The 17,500-nt window shown below is 45.7% G+C and overlaps 1 protein-coding gene across 1 annotated transcript in view; it reads left to right on the top strand.

Moving 5' to 3' along the window:
- The window catches only part of LOC310794937 (myelin transcription factor 1-like), a gene marked incomplete at both ends in the record, with an annotated part of 52,913 nt that overhangs the window by 18,615 nt on the left and 16,798 nt on the right, over positions 1-17,500 (top strand). The window contains 1 exon segment of the mRNA XM_083656968.1: positions 2,411-2,526. Coding sequence (XP_083513094.1) covers positions 2,411-2,526 — 116 coding nt within the window.

Genomic DNA, 17,500 nt, shown 5'->3' with positions numbered 1-17,500 from the left:
GGATCTGAAATTGAGAGGGAAATTGTGTTGCGCCATATGTCAAGTTCTGCAAAGGAGGTTTTCATTGTGCGCCTATAGTGTGTGCGCGTGTGCGTGTGTGTGTGTGTGTGTGTGTGTGTGTGTGTGTGCGTGTGTGTGTGTGTGCGTGTGTGTGTGTGTGTGTGTGTGTGTGTGTGTGTGTGTGTGTGTGTGTGTGTGTACTTTCAGAATGAAGCATCTGGGTTGTTTATTGAATGACCTTAGCCATTGTCTGCATTCCCCACTATACACACACAAGGTCTTAAATACAGCTATAAATGAACCTATAAATGCATGCTTGCGTATATTCACGTTCACCTTCACATGTACACAAACACACTAGGGACGCACCGATATGAACACTTTGGCCATTGCTGTTATAGCCGATTTACCGATGTCTATATGATCTGTATAAAAACAAGTTTCTATGATCATCACATTTTGTATATACTGCAAAAACACATGTAAACACGAATTCGCAGAAAAAGTATACTGTCTTTCTTTCTTTCCAAAATATTTGGAAAAGCCTGTAAATCATAGATTCACCACATTGTTTCCTCTCATTATGAACAATTTTGGGCTGATACCGATAACTGATATTAACATGACTGTTATTTTGATCATCAGACCGATACGCTACATATTAAACAGTGGCTAACATCGGCTCATATGATTGCCGATATATAGAGAGCCAAAGTGAACGTCACTTCCTGCTTCAGCACTGTACCAGAGATTTTCATCCGCCATTTCTTTTCCCATAAACATTTCATAAAATGCTTATAAAAATAGTTTTACTTGGTCAAACCAAACAGTGCAGATATATTTAGAATCGGGAGAAACCATAGAACATTTCACTCAGACCAAAACTTTAAAAAACAACATAGATTTTCTTTTTTTTATCCGCATTTCTTTTTTTACGTTTTGGTCCGAGTAAAATGTTATGCGATCTCTCCTGTTTCTAAATATAGCAAACCATTTGGCTTGACAAAGTAAAACTCTTTTTATAAGCATTTTACGAAATGTCTATGGGAAAATAAATGGCAGATGAAAACCTCTGGTACAGTGCTGAAGCAGGAAGTGACGTTGGCTCTCCATACGAGGGATCAGCCGAGCAGCATTTTGGTAAACAAACTGCGTTTCCGGTTGGAAATGGCAATGGAGCTGCCTTGAATATCTCACTCTAGGCCCGGCTGTGCGGTGTACATTTTAAAAACTGTGACAGTTCACACAACTTTAACACGACATGCATGCATCAAACTCTTGAGCTACTTCTGAGCTACTCACTCAGAATGTCAAAATATAAGCGATGTCATGTAGGCCTATAGTTTTTGAGATATTAACGTTTGTTTGCCACAACTCATACTAGTTAACTGTGGCGGTTCTGGGTGTTTCGCAGTGATTTGTTGTTATTGTGACGTCACGCTGATCCCTCGTCTTTCTTTCTTTCACTGTATTTCTGTCTAGTTTTCGTTTAGTTTGACAGTTATCGAGAGTTGATTTGAGTTACGTTGTGGACCAGTGATGTCACTTGTGCATGAATGACATCACACCCGGTGAAGTTCTCCTTTAAGTATCAAAAGTATTTTTTCCTGATATTAAATGTACTTAAGTATTGAAAGTACAAGTACAAGTAAATGCTGTTAATAAAAAAGCAAGCACTTTTGCTTGCTCTTTTTTTATTACATGCCTGGACTTGAGTGGAAATCTTCTTCTTCTGGACCTTTATAGCAAGGTGGCAAACAACATTATGGTGCATTACTGCCACCAACTGGAATGGAGTGTGGATCGTGATTAACGTAAATTGCAAGCTAGGAGCACTGTTTCGCCCAACCTGCTTGCTTGCAGGCTACCAAATTTCTTCCAGTCATTTTATCGTAATGAGTCACAAATATGCTTGAGGGAAATGTAATGGAGTAAAAGTATACATCTTATTTAGGAAATGTAGTGGAGTAAAAGTGAAAGTTGACTGAAATATAAATACTCAAGTAAAGTACAGGTACTCCCAAAAATACTTTAGTACTCTAATGAAGTATTATGAAGTAATGAAGTGTTTGTATATGTATGTCATCTTTACACTCCACTGAATGCTTTGAGAAATTGGTCCATTCTCCTCCATATTGCCCCAAAGGCAGTCTGGGTGGACACTGACTGAAACACGCACGCACGCACACACATGCACGCACACACACACACACACACACACACACACACACACACACACACACACACACACACACCCGCACACACACACACACACACACACACACACACACACACACACACACACACACACACACACACACACACACACGCACACACACACACACACACACATACACGCACACACACACCCCAGACACAGAGGAAGCTCCCTGTGACCCACATCCATCAGATCCACCCCCCTGGGGCCTCCAGGGAACTCCAGGAGAGCTGCGGCCCCAGTACGGGGCACCGTGGCTGGGCTTGACTCTCAGACACGTGGCCCCTGAACCCCGGAGCATCCCGCCGGTCCGGGGAGGCTGCAATTATCAATGCTGTCTGTTTCCCCTGTCGCAACCCCACTTTCCTCAGTTGGTGTTGAGATTATAAGATTAGAGAGTAGCAGGGCAGGGTAGTAACAGATTACATGCATCAGGACCACATATATCACAGTCATCTAAAACCATTGGTTCTCAAATGGGGGTTCCGGGGACCACCAGGAGGGTCTGTGAAAAGTTTTCAAGAAAATAAAAATAAAAACGTTTTTTTTTGTTGTTGCAAAAGCTTCATAGTTCGATGAAAATATTGTATGCTTTAAATCTAAAATGGTTCATGGATTACATTCTAATCTAACAAACCTATCAATTTAAAAGTCAAGCACGTTACCGTGGAAACAATTAAGCTTAGCCCAAAAATAACAAATCAGAATAAGGGGGGGTCCCCGGTATATTTTCTTATCTTGTAAGGGGTCCTTGGCTGAAAAACATTTGAGAACCTCTGATCTAAACACATCTGTGTCTTCAAAAAAAAAACACTTGAATCACATTACAGATTTTTAAAGGGAAAATGGCAAAAAAAATTCTGTGGTTATAAACACAAGCATCATTTAATACCATTTGAAATAATGGTTAGTTATGGTTGGATGAGGATAATAAGGCTATTCAAATCATGGCTGTCAGTTAGAGGGAATAGCCTGTGTCATTTATTATTTATTTCTCAGGGCAAAGTAATCCACTGGTAACTGACGAATCCATTTCTGTGTCGAGCAACCCAGAAGATGACGTTACACAGATTAGCATTTTACACAGCAGGCAATCAGTCACGTCTTGTGGATTCCATGTTGAAAGTAAGCTTTTCCAACCCTGGACAATGTCTGGGAGAAGAAAAGACACGTGTTCAATAACATATTAATATCATATATAATATATATGTGGATTTGATTTCATCCTATAACCGCATTTCATGAAGAAAAAATGGCTTGTTGACTTGACTGCCCTGGTGAACGCCACGAGAATAATAATACTATAATTTTATATATAATTTAAAATGATTATTTTTTCATTTCCCCCTTTGTTAGACAGCTTACAGTGACGAGAGACAGGGACGATTTGGTGGGGGGAGGGATGGATGACATGTGACAAGAAACCCCAATAACACACAATATATGATCTATATTTTAGTAGCACTTTTCTCAAAGTTAGCAAAAATGCAGAAAAATAAAACAGACAAAGCAAACTTATTTTCCTAACAAGCTAGCTGTAATAACGAGAAGAGGCGACCCTGCTGGCTCCATCGACACCCAGTCAGCAGAAAAACACAAACCTTAACTTCAACAAACAAACAAACGGAAGCACTCCGGTATAACGACAGCAACAACAAGTCATCGTGTCAACGCAGTTTTATAATAAGGCTGAGTTTACAGACGTGTTTTAAAGATAACAGCCGCAGGGGGAAAGTATTCTTTCCCCCAACTTCCGCAAAGTTACAGCGATCGGAAAGTGACTGGAGGAAGTTTGTTTTGCGCCTCGTTACGAATGCGAAACACACAGCCAGTAACCAGCACAGAGAGTCTTTAACAGCCACTCTGTATGGGGCTCAGGTGTCGGAGACAAAGTTCTCTTGTCGTCCTGCAGGATGCAACAGAGAGCCACTTGTGACAAACTGACGAACTTTCTCTCTTTTCATCGGAGTTGGAGAAGAAGAACAAGCACTTTGATTCTCTCAGTCGTCGGCGCTTCTGCGCGTTTCCCCCTTTTCAGGCCAGGTGGGCGGCCATTGAGAGGCAAATGTCCTCCTGTGAGCGGAGCAAGTTTGGGGGCTGTAACTCATGAACGGGACGGGCTCTCTCAGAGAGTGAGTGAGTGTTTTGTTCGACACTGAGCTCCTTTTGCGGTCGCGTTCGTCCTCGCCGCTCATGAATAATTCGGCAGGCGGGCGCTGCTTGTCACTGTCGGCGTTGTTGTTGTTGTCGGCGGCGGCGGCGGCGGTGGCGGCGGTGTCACCGGCGCCGTCTGAGAGCGAGCGAGGTAAACAGAGAGCTCTTTACACGCCAGTCTCCTCTCCACTTCCTCTTTCATTCACCAGGAGAGGAAGCAGGGCGTGTGTGTGTGTGTGCGTGTGTGTGTGTGTGTGTGTGTGTGTGTGTGTGTGTGCCGTGGGTCTGTATGAGGAGAGAGGGAGTGACAGAGAGAGAGAGAGGGAGAGAGTGGGAGACAGAGAGCGAGAGAGAGAGAGAGAGGGAGACAGAGAGAGAGGGAGACAGAGAGAGCGAGAGAGGGGGGAGAGAGACAGAGTGAGGGGGAGAGAGACAGAGGGGGAGACAGAGAGTGAGAGAGAGAGAGGGCGGCAGGGAGAAAGAGAGAGGGAGAGAGTGAGAGTGAGAGAGGGACAGAGAGAGAGAGAGGGGAGGGAGAAAGAGAGAGAGAGGGAGACAGAGAGAGAGGGAGACAGAGAGAGGGGGAGAGAGACAGAGTGAGGGGGAGAGAGACAGAGGGGGAGACAGAGAGTGAGAGAGAGAGAGAGGGAGGCAGGGAGAAAGAGAGAGTGAGAGTGAGAGAGGGACAGAGAGAGAGAGAGGGGAGGGAGAAAGAGAGAGAGAGGGAGACAGAGAGAGAGAGCAAGAGAAGGGACAGAGAGAGACAGAGAGTGAGAGAAGGACAGAGAGAGAGGGACACAGAGAAAGAGGGGGGAGAGAGAGACAGAGAGAGAGAGAGATGGAGGGCGAAAGAGAGAACAAGAGAGGGGAGAGAGACAGAGGAGGAGAGAGAGAGAGGGACAGAGAGAGAGAGGGAGGGAGAAAGAGAGAGAAAGCGAGAGAAGGACAGAGCGAGAGGGGGAGGGAGAAAGAGAGAGGGACAGAGAGAGGGGGAGAGAGACAGAGGGGGGAGAGAGAGAGAGAGGGAGGGAGAAAGAGAGAGCGAGAGAGGTACAGAGAGCGAGAGAGGGACAGAGAGAGAGAGGGACAGAGAGAGGGGGAAAGAGATAGAGGGAGGGAGAAAGAGAGAGCGAGAGAGGGACAGAGAGGGAGAGAGTGACAGAGAGATGCGGAGAGAGACAGAGGGGGGGAGAGAGAGAGAGAGAGAGAGAGAGAGAGAGGGACAAAGAGAGAGAGATCATGTCTGAGCTGTGGCATAATGGCCTGTTTGTGCCACAGTAATGACATTTAGGAAGGAGGTGAAGCAGAGTGACGGAGGTAGAGAGGACCCAAGTATATCTGAAGAAGACTCTGTGTGTGTGTGTGTGTGTGTGTGTGTGTGTGTGTGTGTGTGTGTGTGTGTGTGTGTGTGTGAGAGAGAGAGAGAGAGAGACACAGAGAGAGAGAGTATCCTGTTTATCTCAGCAACTTTGAAGACAGCCAGCGTTTCATTCGCTTGTTCTCTTTCTCTCTCTGTTCTCACGGATGAAACGGAGCAGCGCCACACGCACAGAATCACACATTTCACTCTCTACTGCCCACTAGTGGATGTATTGCTTAACACGATGCCGACGTGAACGACGCATGGAAGCATGTGGGCATGGAAGTTGGAAACCCTTATTAATGTTTTGCTTGCACCTGCCTTTTTTCCCACACAAAACGGCTACTGTGAAAAAGTCCTACAGTTTGTGTTGTTTAGTCCTTAGCTTTAGGTAATACATTTTTGTTATAACTTTTACTTGTGCATGTGACAGCAGTTAGCCCAATTAATTGAATTAAGTAATATAATTTAAACATTCCTAGTTTAAATAAGCATTTAAGAGCTATTTATTGTCCCTAATTCACTCTCATATTAAAGCGACATCTTTATAATCTCCCATCTCCAGCCCTCAGGTTCCTCTGCTCTGGAATGGCATAATGCATTCAGTGCAACTTGAAATATTGATGTTCAACATATAGAAGCTTATGATGAGGAGCAGAAGGATGAGCTGTCCACGGGCCAGGTGTTCTTATTACAGTGATATGCTTCTGAGCGTTCACAAGCCCACTGATACAATATACAGGCTTTACCCTCCAGTCCCCTGAGCCGTGTGCAAATGCTCTTTTCTTTCATTCGATTACGGGCCGTGGATCGTAACCTTGGCAAATCTGCAACGATGAAATCAAGAAATTTGACCTTGTCGGGGGGGTTGATGCCTCGTGTGGCAGATGTGGAAAATGTTTTATTGATGTTGCTGTATTTTTTTTATGCATTTATATGACCTCAGCTGAACTTAGGAAATAAATATGCCAAAATGTACGTATACACATGTCTCTGGAAATCAGCACAGCATTTTTGAATAGTCTCAATTTCCTTATTAGTAGTTCTATTTTATACCTATTCACCTTGTTCCTGGACTTACGTTTCCCATGATTCTCAGCGGTTGCCGGTTGTCAACTTCCTGCTAGAGAAAAAAATTTCACTAGCAAGGACGTGCGCGTCGCTGTCAAAGAGTGGGAACGTTTGGCTTATTTTAGCCGAAATTGCTAAAAATAGTATGTGGTTGCATAGTGGCCGCTTTTATTTTGAAGGCTAAACGTCCAAACCGGAACTCTTATTATTTGGTCATTGAACGGAGCTTTAGCGGTCTCTCTCTTTCAAGATTCAAGATATTGTCACTCCGTTGTACAAGTATGCACGTGTGAAATTATTGTGCTGGGGGGCTCCATTACAAGACATAGGTAGGTACAAAGTCACAACAATGATTATTTTCAGTCTCTTTCACTATGAACGGTCCTGGGCGGAAACAGGCGACTGGCAGCTGGAAACAGGGAGGGAGGGTGTCATGGAAGCGCCCATGGTCTCACCATGAAACTCGTGAATACGATATAAGATTTTCAATGCTAGGTTGCACACCCATACGAAAGGCAAACTGAAATAGCCAACAGTAACATGATCTAAAGACGCATCGGTTCCACAGCACAGAAAGTCATTATGTCCGTTCGATTCTGTTGCGACGGGCCAAGTTGTACATTTAGAAACATAATTAGAATTTGTAGATTAAATCATGGTTTTAACAAGCACTTATCGGAGGGGAAAGCATTTTGTTTACAGGAATATAAACTCATAGCACACTAAAAGAGACAGACTATTCTTTGAGATCATGGCTATTAAATGTGCTTTACGGTAAACTATTCCCCCACCTTACGGACGTGAAACATTGACACCTGCATTATAGCACTGTAACTGCTTCCAGTAAAAGTGGTGCATGATTCACAGTGCAGGCCGACAACACCGGTCTAAATAAGTGCGAGTCATTTTCAAATGCACACAGGGTTTTAAAGGGAACGATGCCAAACTGTTTTAGTATACACAACCAAAGATGCTGCATCGGCTAGCCAAGTCCTTGGAGTCGAACCAAATGACAGCCGGCTTTCATTGGCTGTTTCACGCACGCACACACACACGCAAGGCACATGCACACGCACACACACATGCACATGCACACACATGCAAAAAAAGCAGCACATACTAAAGTGCTGCCTTTCCATGTAGAGAGAGTGTAGCTGTTCGTGTAGCCGCGGCTGGGCTACACGCTGAGGAATGGACACCTAGCCGTGCATCATTTATGATTTCCACGAAAGCCACTTCTTCTTCTGCCTTCCTCTCCGTGTCCTTCCTCTTCCTGTTTCCTCTCCGTGTGTTTCCTCTTCCTGTTTCCTCTCCTGCTCGTCTTCAGTTTCCTCTCAGTGTGTTTCCTCTTCCTGTTTCCTCTCTGTGTCTTTCCTCTTCCTGCTTCCTCTCCGTGTCTTTCCTCTTCCTGCTTCCTCTCTGTGTCTTTCCTCTTCCTGCTTCCTCTCTGTGTCTTTCCTCTTCCTGCTTCCTCTCTGTGTCTTTCCTCTTCCTGCTTCCTCTCCGTGTCTTTCCTCTTCCTGCTTCCTCTCCGTGTCTTTCCTCTTCCTGCTTCCTCTCCGTGTCTTTCCTCTTCCTGCTTCCTCTCCGTGTCTTTCCTCTTCCTGCTTCCTCTCCGTGTCTTTCCTCTTCCTGCTTCCTCTCCGTGTCTTTCCTCTTCCTGCTTCCTCTCCGTGTCTTTCCTCTTCCTGCTTCCTCTCTGTGTCTTTCCTCTTCCTGCTTCCTCTCCGTGTCTTTCCTCTTCCTGCTTCCTCTCTGTGTCTTTCCTCTTCCTGCTTCCTCTCTGTGTCTTTCCTCTTCCTGCTTCCTCTCTGTGTGTTTCCTCTTCCTGCTTCCTCTCTGTGTCTTTCCTCTTCCTGCTTCCTCTCTGTGTCTTTCCTCTTCCTGCTTCCTCTCTGTGTCTTTCCTCTTCCTGCTTCCTCTCTGTGTCTTTCCTCTTCCTGCTTCCTCTCTGTGTCTTTCCTCTTCCTGCTTCCTCTCTGTGTCTTTCCTCTTCCTGCTTCCTCTCTGTGTCTTTCCTCTTCCTGCTTCCTCTCTGTGTCTTTCCTCTTCCTGCTTCCTCTCTGTGTCTTTCCTCTTCCTGCTTCCTCTAAAAATGTACGTATGCAAAAAACCAAACAAACATAATTCCTTTTTGATCAGCTGTTTTTCACATTTTCTCCCAAATTGTACTTGGCTAATTACCTGTCCCGGTCGTTGCCCCACCGCTTCTTATCACCTGACAGCGAGGGGGTTTCATCGGCAGGACGTAGCGCATGGGATGATCACGCTATTCCCCCCAGTTCCCCTCCCCAGACCAGAGGAGGCGCTAGTGCAGCGACCCGGACTCATAGTCATACCCCACCAGTGTCTTGTCACTGAGTGCAGTGTTGTGGGTGGACTGTAGGGGTGTATTGTCACTGAGTGCAGTGTTGTGGGTGGACTGTAGGGTGTCTTGTCACTGAGTGCAGTGTTGTGGGTGGACTGTAGGGGTGTCTTGTCACTGAGTGCAGTGTTGTGGGTGGACTGTAGGGGTGTCTTGTCACTGAGTGCAGTGTTGTGGGTGGCCTGTAGGGTGTCTTGAGTGCAGTGTTGTGGGTGGACTGTAGGGGTGTCTTGTCACTGAGTGCAGTGTTGTGGGTGGCCTGTAGGGTGTCTTGAGTGCAGTGTTGTGGGTGGACTGTAGGGGGTCTTGTCACTGAGTGCAGTGTTGTGGGTGGACTGTAAGGGTGTCTTGTCACTGAGTGCAGTGTTGTGGGTGGACTGTAGGGCGTCTTGTCACTGAGTGCAGTGTTGTGGGTGGACTGTAGGGTGTCTTGTCATTGAGTGCAGTGTTGTGGGTGGACTGTAGGGTGTCTTGTCACTGAGTGCAGTGTTGTGGGTGGACTGTAGGGTGTCTTGTCACTGAGTGCAGTGTTGTGGGTGGACTGTAGGGGTGTCTTGTCACTGAGTGCAGTGTTGTGGGTGGACTGTAGGGTGTCTTGTCACTGAGTGCAGTGTTGTAGGTGGACTGTAGGGGTGTCTTGTCATTGAGTGCAGTGTTGTGGGTGGACTGTAGGGTGTCTTGTCATTGAGTGCAGTGTTGTGGGTGGACTGTAGGGGTGTCTTGTCACTGAGTGCAGTGTTGTGGGTGGACTGTAGGGTGTCTTGTCACTGAGTGCAGTGTTGTGGGTGGACTGTAGGGGGTCTTGTCACTGAGTGCAGTGTTGTGGGTGGACTGTAGTCAGAGGGAACCCCTTCATACCCTCCCCTCCCCCCAACATGCAGGGTGTACTTGTGAGTCCACCTCTGACTGAGAGATAAAGTGAACACAACGCGGGACAAAGCGAATGAGAGGAGAGAGAGGGAGGGAGGAGGGGAGGAGGGGGAGGAGGGGAGGGAGGGATCCCATTTGCATGTAAATAGCCACAAACGCACCAGTCCTCCACAGCCCCAGATGACAAAGAGTATTCTGCGATCGCCCGGGCTTGTTTGTCATCCGTCAGCAGAGAGGAGAGGAGGTCCGCGGCGCGCGGTCAGCCTGGTCAACAGAAACCCACAGGAGAGGAGAGAGAGAGAGAGAGAGAGAGAGAGAGAGAGAGAGAGAGAGAGAGAGAGAGAGAGATGGAGGGAAGAGTGAGAGGGAGTGTGTTGTGCATCTTCGACAACGAAGACGACAAAGCACAGATCAAGGACGGAAGACCGACTGTGAACTCACTTTCACTCCGGGGCCTGCTGCTTATTTATACACCTCTCTCTCTCTCTCTCTCTCTCTCTCTCTCTCTCCCTCTCTCTCTCTCCCTCTCTCTCTCTCTCTCTCTCCCTCTCTCTCTCTCTCTCCCTCCTCTCTCTCTCTCTCTCCCTCTCTCTCTCTCTCTCTCTCTCTCTCCCTCTCTCGCTCTCTCTCCCCTCTCCCTCTCTCGTCTCTCTCTCTCTCTCTCTCTCTTCTCTCTCTCTCCTCTATTCAAAACACTCTCTTTCCTTGACCCCTTGCTCCGCTTTCCTTTCCTTCACTTCATTTTTCTTCTCTCCTCTCGACTTCCTCTATTTGTCTTTCTCCCTTATTAAGTCTCTACCTTCACTCATTTACTCGCTCACTCACTCACTCGCTCACTCACTCACTCAGTCCATCCCTCCCTCCCTCGCTCACTCACTCACTCACTCAGTTCTTCCCTACCTCTCTCTCTCCCTCCCTCCCTCCCTCCCTCCCTCCCTCGCTCGCTCGCTCCATGCCTCCCATTCCGTCTCCCTCTATCTCTGCTATCTTTCACTCCACCCTTCCTCTGGCTCTATCTTCTTCTCTGCCTATATAATACGTTGCTATTTCCCATAACTCTGCCCCCCCCCCCCCCCCCTCCTTCTGCCTCTCCTTGGATTTCCCTGGTGGACTCTTACAGTAAACTGCCTGCGTAATTTAAATGCACTGCCTTTGCTTTCAAATGGATGGCGGACAGGAGGGGAGGAAGAGAAAGGAGGAGGTGCGGGGAAGCAATGAATCCCATTATCACAGGCATCTCAAATGCTTAGAGCACCGCTCTGCACATCGGCCTCACACAGGCTCTACACAGGCCTAGTATGGTCATTTTTCCCATTGACTTCCATACAATTGGACTTCTGTTTGGCACCAGTGGAGTTGCCCCCTGCTGGTCATTAGGAAGGATGCAGGGTTAAGTTATATGAGGGATCAGCCGATTTTGGTAAATGTCACTGGGTGGCAACGGCAATGGAACCCCTATGGAGCCCAAGTGGCGCGATGCTTGTGTGTCTGACTCTAGCCCGGCTAACTCTGTTTACATTTTAAAAAACTGCGACAGTTCACACAACTTTAACACGACGTGCATATATTATACATCAAACTATTGAGCTACTTCTGCTCTCACTCAGAATGTCAAAATATAAGCAATGTGATGTATAGTTTTTGAGATATTAACGTTTGTTTGGCACAACTCATACTATTAACTGCGACGGGGTTGCACATTTGCTGGGTGTCAAGTGACGTCACGCTGATTTGTCCTATTCCCGCGCTGGTCTCATTTTTCATTTCTCATTTTGCGACTTGCTTTCGAGGATGTTATCTTGTATGTTTGTTCATTCTTTGTTTGCGTTGAGTTGACTATGTACAGGATGTATGTGCATGCGTGTACGTAACGTGTTTCCGCATGCTCTCTTGTACTGTTTATCCATGTGAAATTTGAGTAAACATGCTTGTGTGTGCGTGCGCGTATGTTTGTGTGCGTGCACGTATGTTTGTGTGTGTGTGTGTGTGTGTGCATGTACTGTATGTGTGTGTGCACGTATGTGTGTCTGTGCTGTGTAGCACTATAGCTTCCGTCCAGGCCTGAGGCTGTCTTCATGACAGTGATGAGTTACCTTGGCTTCCTCTCTCCAAACTGATCCCATCTCTCAAGAGCCTTGCATACACACACACACACACACACACACACACACACACGCACACACATGCACACACACACACACACACACACGCACACACACACACACGCACGCACGCACGCACACACGCGCACGCACGCACAATGCACAGGTGCACAAATGCAGAGCACACAAATACACACAAGACAGGACTCACTATACTCTTTATGCACACTTACTGTAAATAATGAAATACTGAGAATTCTTGATATTGTTTTTACTATATTGATATCGATCTTATGACTGAGGATTTTTTTAAAACAATTTAGTCACGATTTTCCATTTACAAAACAAAAACAAACAGTGGCAGGATAGAACAACCCCCCCCCCAAGGCCTCAGTGGAATAAATAAATCAATCAATCAATCAATCAATAAATCAATAAATAAATAAATAAATAAATAAATAAATAAATAAATAAATAAATAAATAAATAAACAAACAAATATGGTTGCAGACAATTCTTCACATGTACTGTACATTATTCAGCCGTTTGGAATAGGAACATTGTACAACATTACGCTCATCTCATGTGTACAAGTGTGTAAGAGAAAATGATATCAAGTGAGGGATAATGCTTTCGACAAATTCTATAAAGGCGGCCAATAAGGTTTTAATATATCCATCCCGGGAGTTACCCCCATTATATCTCAACTTACTTCTCTAATGGAGTAGAGTACTTCCTTCACCCATTGATTAAACGAGAGAGAGAGGTTTCGCTGACTTCCACTGCAGAGGAATTAGCCTCTGGCTCAGCAGCGTTACAAATGCTGAAACCGTTTTTTACCCTGAAGAGTAAGTTGCTCTCCTGATGGACTCACCCCAAAGACTCCTGATGAAGACACCCCAAAGACAGCAAGAACGGGCCTAGAATTTACTGTCCCACCACAATTGTAGGAGATAGACCCTTTTCACGGGGGCCATTTTGTGTCGAAAACGCAGAATAAACACAGGTGCAAGCAAAACACTAATGAGGGTTTCCACATTCCAATCATGGCAGTTGGAACCCTCATTAGTGTTTTGCGTGCACCTGTGTTTACCCTGCCTTTTCGACACAAAATGGCCCCCGTGAGAAGGGTCTATTGCATCGACGATCCTCGCCCAGAAGTGCACGATCAGACCATGTGACCCAGAGCCGTGTAGATAGAAGAGTCCCGACATCTCCATTCACTCCAATGGACCAGTTTTTTACTCTCAAGAGTTCCAGGAAGTAAGGTCCTGGATTAAGCAGCACTGTCGAGTTGCAGCAAAATAGACAGTTTGTGTTGTCCTTTGAAAGGGTTTTCCCCCCCTTGAATAAAATTGTACATCATCCGCTTTCTTTTAGCATGCAAAAGTTGCGCGAGACCCATTCCTGGCTGTTCATTGGCTAATGAGTCTCGCATTTTGGTCCTCCGCTGACTCCACTCTCTCTCTAGAACAGTGGTTCTCAAATGGGGGTCCGTGGCACTTTGCCAGGGGGTCCGCGAAAAGTTTTCAGGTAAAAATTTTTTTTTTTTTTTTTATAATAATAATAAAAAAAAATGCTACATGTTACTTATTCCTTCTCAAACTACTTCCTACATGGTGCTAGTCTATCAAAATATCTTGACTGTCATTGATTGTGTTGCATAGTGGTTTTCTGTACTGTTGACAAATTGTGATATTGTAAGTCGCTTTGGACAAAACAAAAGCGTCTGCTAAATGACGTAATGTAAATGTAATGTACGATAATAAAAAAAATATATATATATATATATATTTTTTTTTTAAATATATATATATATATTTTTTTTTGCAAAATCTTCATAGTTCAACGAAGATAGTTTATGCTTTAAATCTAAAATGGTTCATGGATTACGTAAGGGATAATGTATACTGAGCCGGTGATTACTGTGGAAATAATGACCGACAGGTGAATGATTTAGCCCGACGCGCAGCGGAGGGCTTAATATTCACCTGAAGGTCATTATTTCCAGTAATCACCGGCTCAGTATACATTATCCCGCTTAGAACACGGCCTACAACTAAATCATTCAATAATCTGACAAAAATAATTATTCAAATAGATTTTTTAATAGCGTTTTCAACACAAAGCGGTTTCATTCGTAATTGGCACACAAGACACCACAGCTGCAACTGGTTGGCCTAATTAGTAGCGTCTGCGGACAAAATGCTCTTATCAACTGATTAATCCAGGTGTGGCAGAGCAGCGGTCGGTTGTCGAGAAATAATGACCGGTGAATATTGTTGATTGACCAATCAGAATCGAGTATTCGAGAGAGCCGTGTTCTAAATTCTAATAACAAACCTATCAAATTAAAAGTCAAGCACGTTACCGTGGCAACAATTAAGCTTAGCCCAAAATCACAAATCAGAATGAGGGGGTCCCCGGTATATTTTCTATCTTGTAAGGGGTCCTTGGCTGAAAAACATTTGAGAACCTCTGCTCTAGAAGACACTAATGTGACCTAACGTAGCTGGACTATTTCAACCAAGGCTCCGCAATAGTGTGTTTCGACCAATGGGAAGATTTTAAGACAAATATCCATCCCTATGTGTGTTTGCGTACATGTATGTGTGTGTGTGTGTGTCTGCCTGTCTAATTACCTCCCCCGACAGAGTGGAGGTTATGTTTTCGCCCCCGTCTGTCTGTCTGTACGATATCTCAAAAAGGTATGAACGGATTTCCAGAAGATTTCGTAGAAAAACGGGTCATTGACCAACTTAGAAATTATTCACTTTGCCCACTGGCCAAAAGGGGGCGTGTTCATCAATCGCAAAAAGGCCCCTAACTCTCAACGGATTAACACCACGAAAGCTTTGTAGTTAAAGCCAAGGACCAACTGATTAACTTTCCCCGCCCACTAGTCAAAAGGGGGCGTGGCAATGGCCGCAACCAATCACAAGAAGGCGGCGCCTAACTTCCAAACGGATTCACGTAACAGCACAAAACCTCGTAGAACGGTCAGCGGCGGTATGCACTGTACTGAGTGCCCAACGTGTCAGTTGTTGTATAGTTTTTACTGTATCCGTTTACCTGTAGCTGCAGCTGATCTCTGTTGAATCGTACGTGGGGGGAAGGGAGGCCAGCAGCGCAGTATTTATGGCAGTGGGTATTTCATTTCAGATACAAAAAAACGAGTACTTTGAATTTTAAATTGGATCCTCGACTTTGTGTCACCGCTTGCACTTACGGGCCGGCTGCTCCTCTTTGCAGAGTCAAGTCCTGTTGTCAGCAGCCGAGCGCAGCATGTTGAAATAGTGGCTGTTCCTCCTCCTCCTGGACCTAAACACTATTAATGGTGCCTGTGTGTGCACGCACGCACGCGTGTGTGTGTGTGTGTGTGTGTGTGTGTGTGTGCACGCACGCACGCTTGTGTGTGTATGTGTGCACGCGCGCGTGTGTGTGTGTGTGTGTGTCTTTCCCATTATTGATCTGGATTCCCTATCTCGTCTCTCCGCATCTGTTTCTCCACGCATCTGTTTTCTCTCCACTTAAACGCCGGCCGTCAATAAACGTAGCGCAAATGAAGAGGACCACGAGCTTTTACAGTAAATAACCAAGCCTCCCTTTTTCTCTGAAGTGCGCTCGCCTCTCGCTAACCGTCAAACGCAATCTGTGCTGCATCAGTCTTTGTCTCGTTTTAATCATTTCACTCTGCCGTTGTTGTTGTTCTCCTAAACTATCACAGTGTTGTTGTATTAGCAGCGCCCGATCATTTCTGTTTTCTCTTCCAAAATGTGTTTTTCTCCTCCCTTAAGGACTAATTAGCCCGGTCGTAACGGCACGGACAAACAAGGCATAGCCAGGGTTTACCCATAATTCATAGCGCTCACTTCCCCCTTCCCAAAACCATGTTTCTGTCTTGCCATATCTCTTTGGCCGACGGGTGTGATTTAACGGTGGGACTGTAGTTTTCAAATGAACAAGCAGCTGTCGTGATCCGGTAAGACTTGTCTTACAGAACACGGAGATATAAACGTCAGGCCCTGTCAACAACAACCTGATCCTGCGGGGTAGAAGAACGACCACAGAGACACTTTCCAAGGCCTCATGCTCGTCTTCAAGGCCTTCTAGACCTCTCCTGCACAACTGTTTCTTTTCACCACTGAATAGAGGGGCTGGGCAATATCTCGATGTTCTATCGATATCGTGATATGAGACTATCGTCCTGGATTTTGATATGGTAATATCGAGATGCATAAGTGTTGTCTTTTCCTGCTTTTAAAGGCTGCATTACAGTAAAGCGATGCCTGGGTGTTGAGTTGAGTTTTGGCTGCTTTCGAAGACGGAAATTAAGTTTAACCTGTTGACAATTCAGTCTGTTATCAGGCCAGTAAACCAGACTGTTCCAGCTGTTCTAGTCCTTACAGTATATTCACGTTACTGACGATTATTTATCAAAAATCTCACTGTGTAATTATTTTGTGCTCGACATCGCCCCAGCCCTAGGTTAGGCAGAAAGCTCTCAGTTACTTTCATGTAACACTGATTGCAGTGTTTCCCCTACCATTCTACAGGCCTGGCGGGCCCGACGCCCACGCCAGGCCAACGACGCCCCCGCCAGGCCAGATTTTTTTCTGCTCTCCCAAAATTTCAATAAACCTTTCTGACATATTATTACAATACAACAATACTGGTGTTGACAGTGTTGCTAGTATAGTAAGATGCCAAATCATTCAAAACAATAAGCGTTTTGCTTTTAGGAGCATTGTGCCAGAGTGCGCCGCTGTTCCAAAACGTGTCGTGTGTCGTTGCCTGGGAAACGCACATCCCATAATACAACTTTTCGCATCGCATCCCATAATAGTATGATGATACTTGGGATGCCATTGCCAACATAGATGTGAACAGGTTAGCTAAAAGTTTAGCGTCGCCAGCGACGGCCCCCACCGTTGCGGTTGGGGTACGTTTCGAAATCCCTCCAGGCCTGACATTTTTTCTAGGGGAAACACTGGATTGTTTATGCAAATATGGCCATCACATGAACATATTGTACTGACACCATGGGTTAACCTAAGGTGCGTTCACACCGACCTATTCAAGTTTTTCGCTGGCATTTGTTTACATACAAAGTCAATGCAAACGAGCGATTGAGCGTATATTCGCCCGGGAGAAAAATCGCTGGGCGTCCGAGCGACAGAGACAGAGCGATAGGGCGAAAATTCGCTCGTCGCCCGAGATGAAATATCCCAACTCGGGCGAAATTTCGCTGGCATCAGTCGCTCGCTGTTCAACGCTGATTGGCTGCCGTGTGAGAGCGAGTCAAGGATCACACTGGCTTGGAACAAACCGCTGGTTTATTGTGTGGCAACAAACCGCAT

Source organism: Poromitra crassiceps (genome assembly GCF_964638095.1).
Source record: "Poromitra crassiceps genome assembly, chromosome: 20".
In the NCBI taxonomy this organism is placed as follows: Eukaryota; Metazoa; Chordata; class Actinopteri; order Beryciformes; family Melamphaidae; genus Poromitra; species Poromitra crassiceps.
The sequence above is the reverse complement of the archived record's forward strand: the minus strand, read 5'-3'. Positions and strand labels throughout refer to the sequence as shown.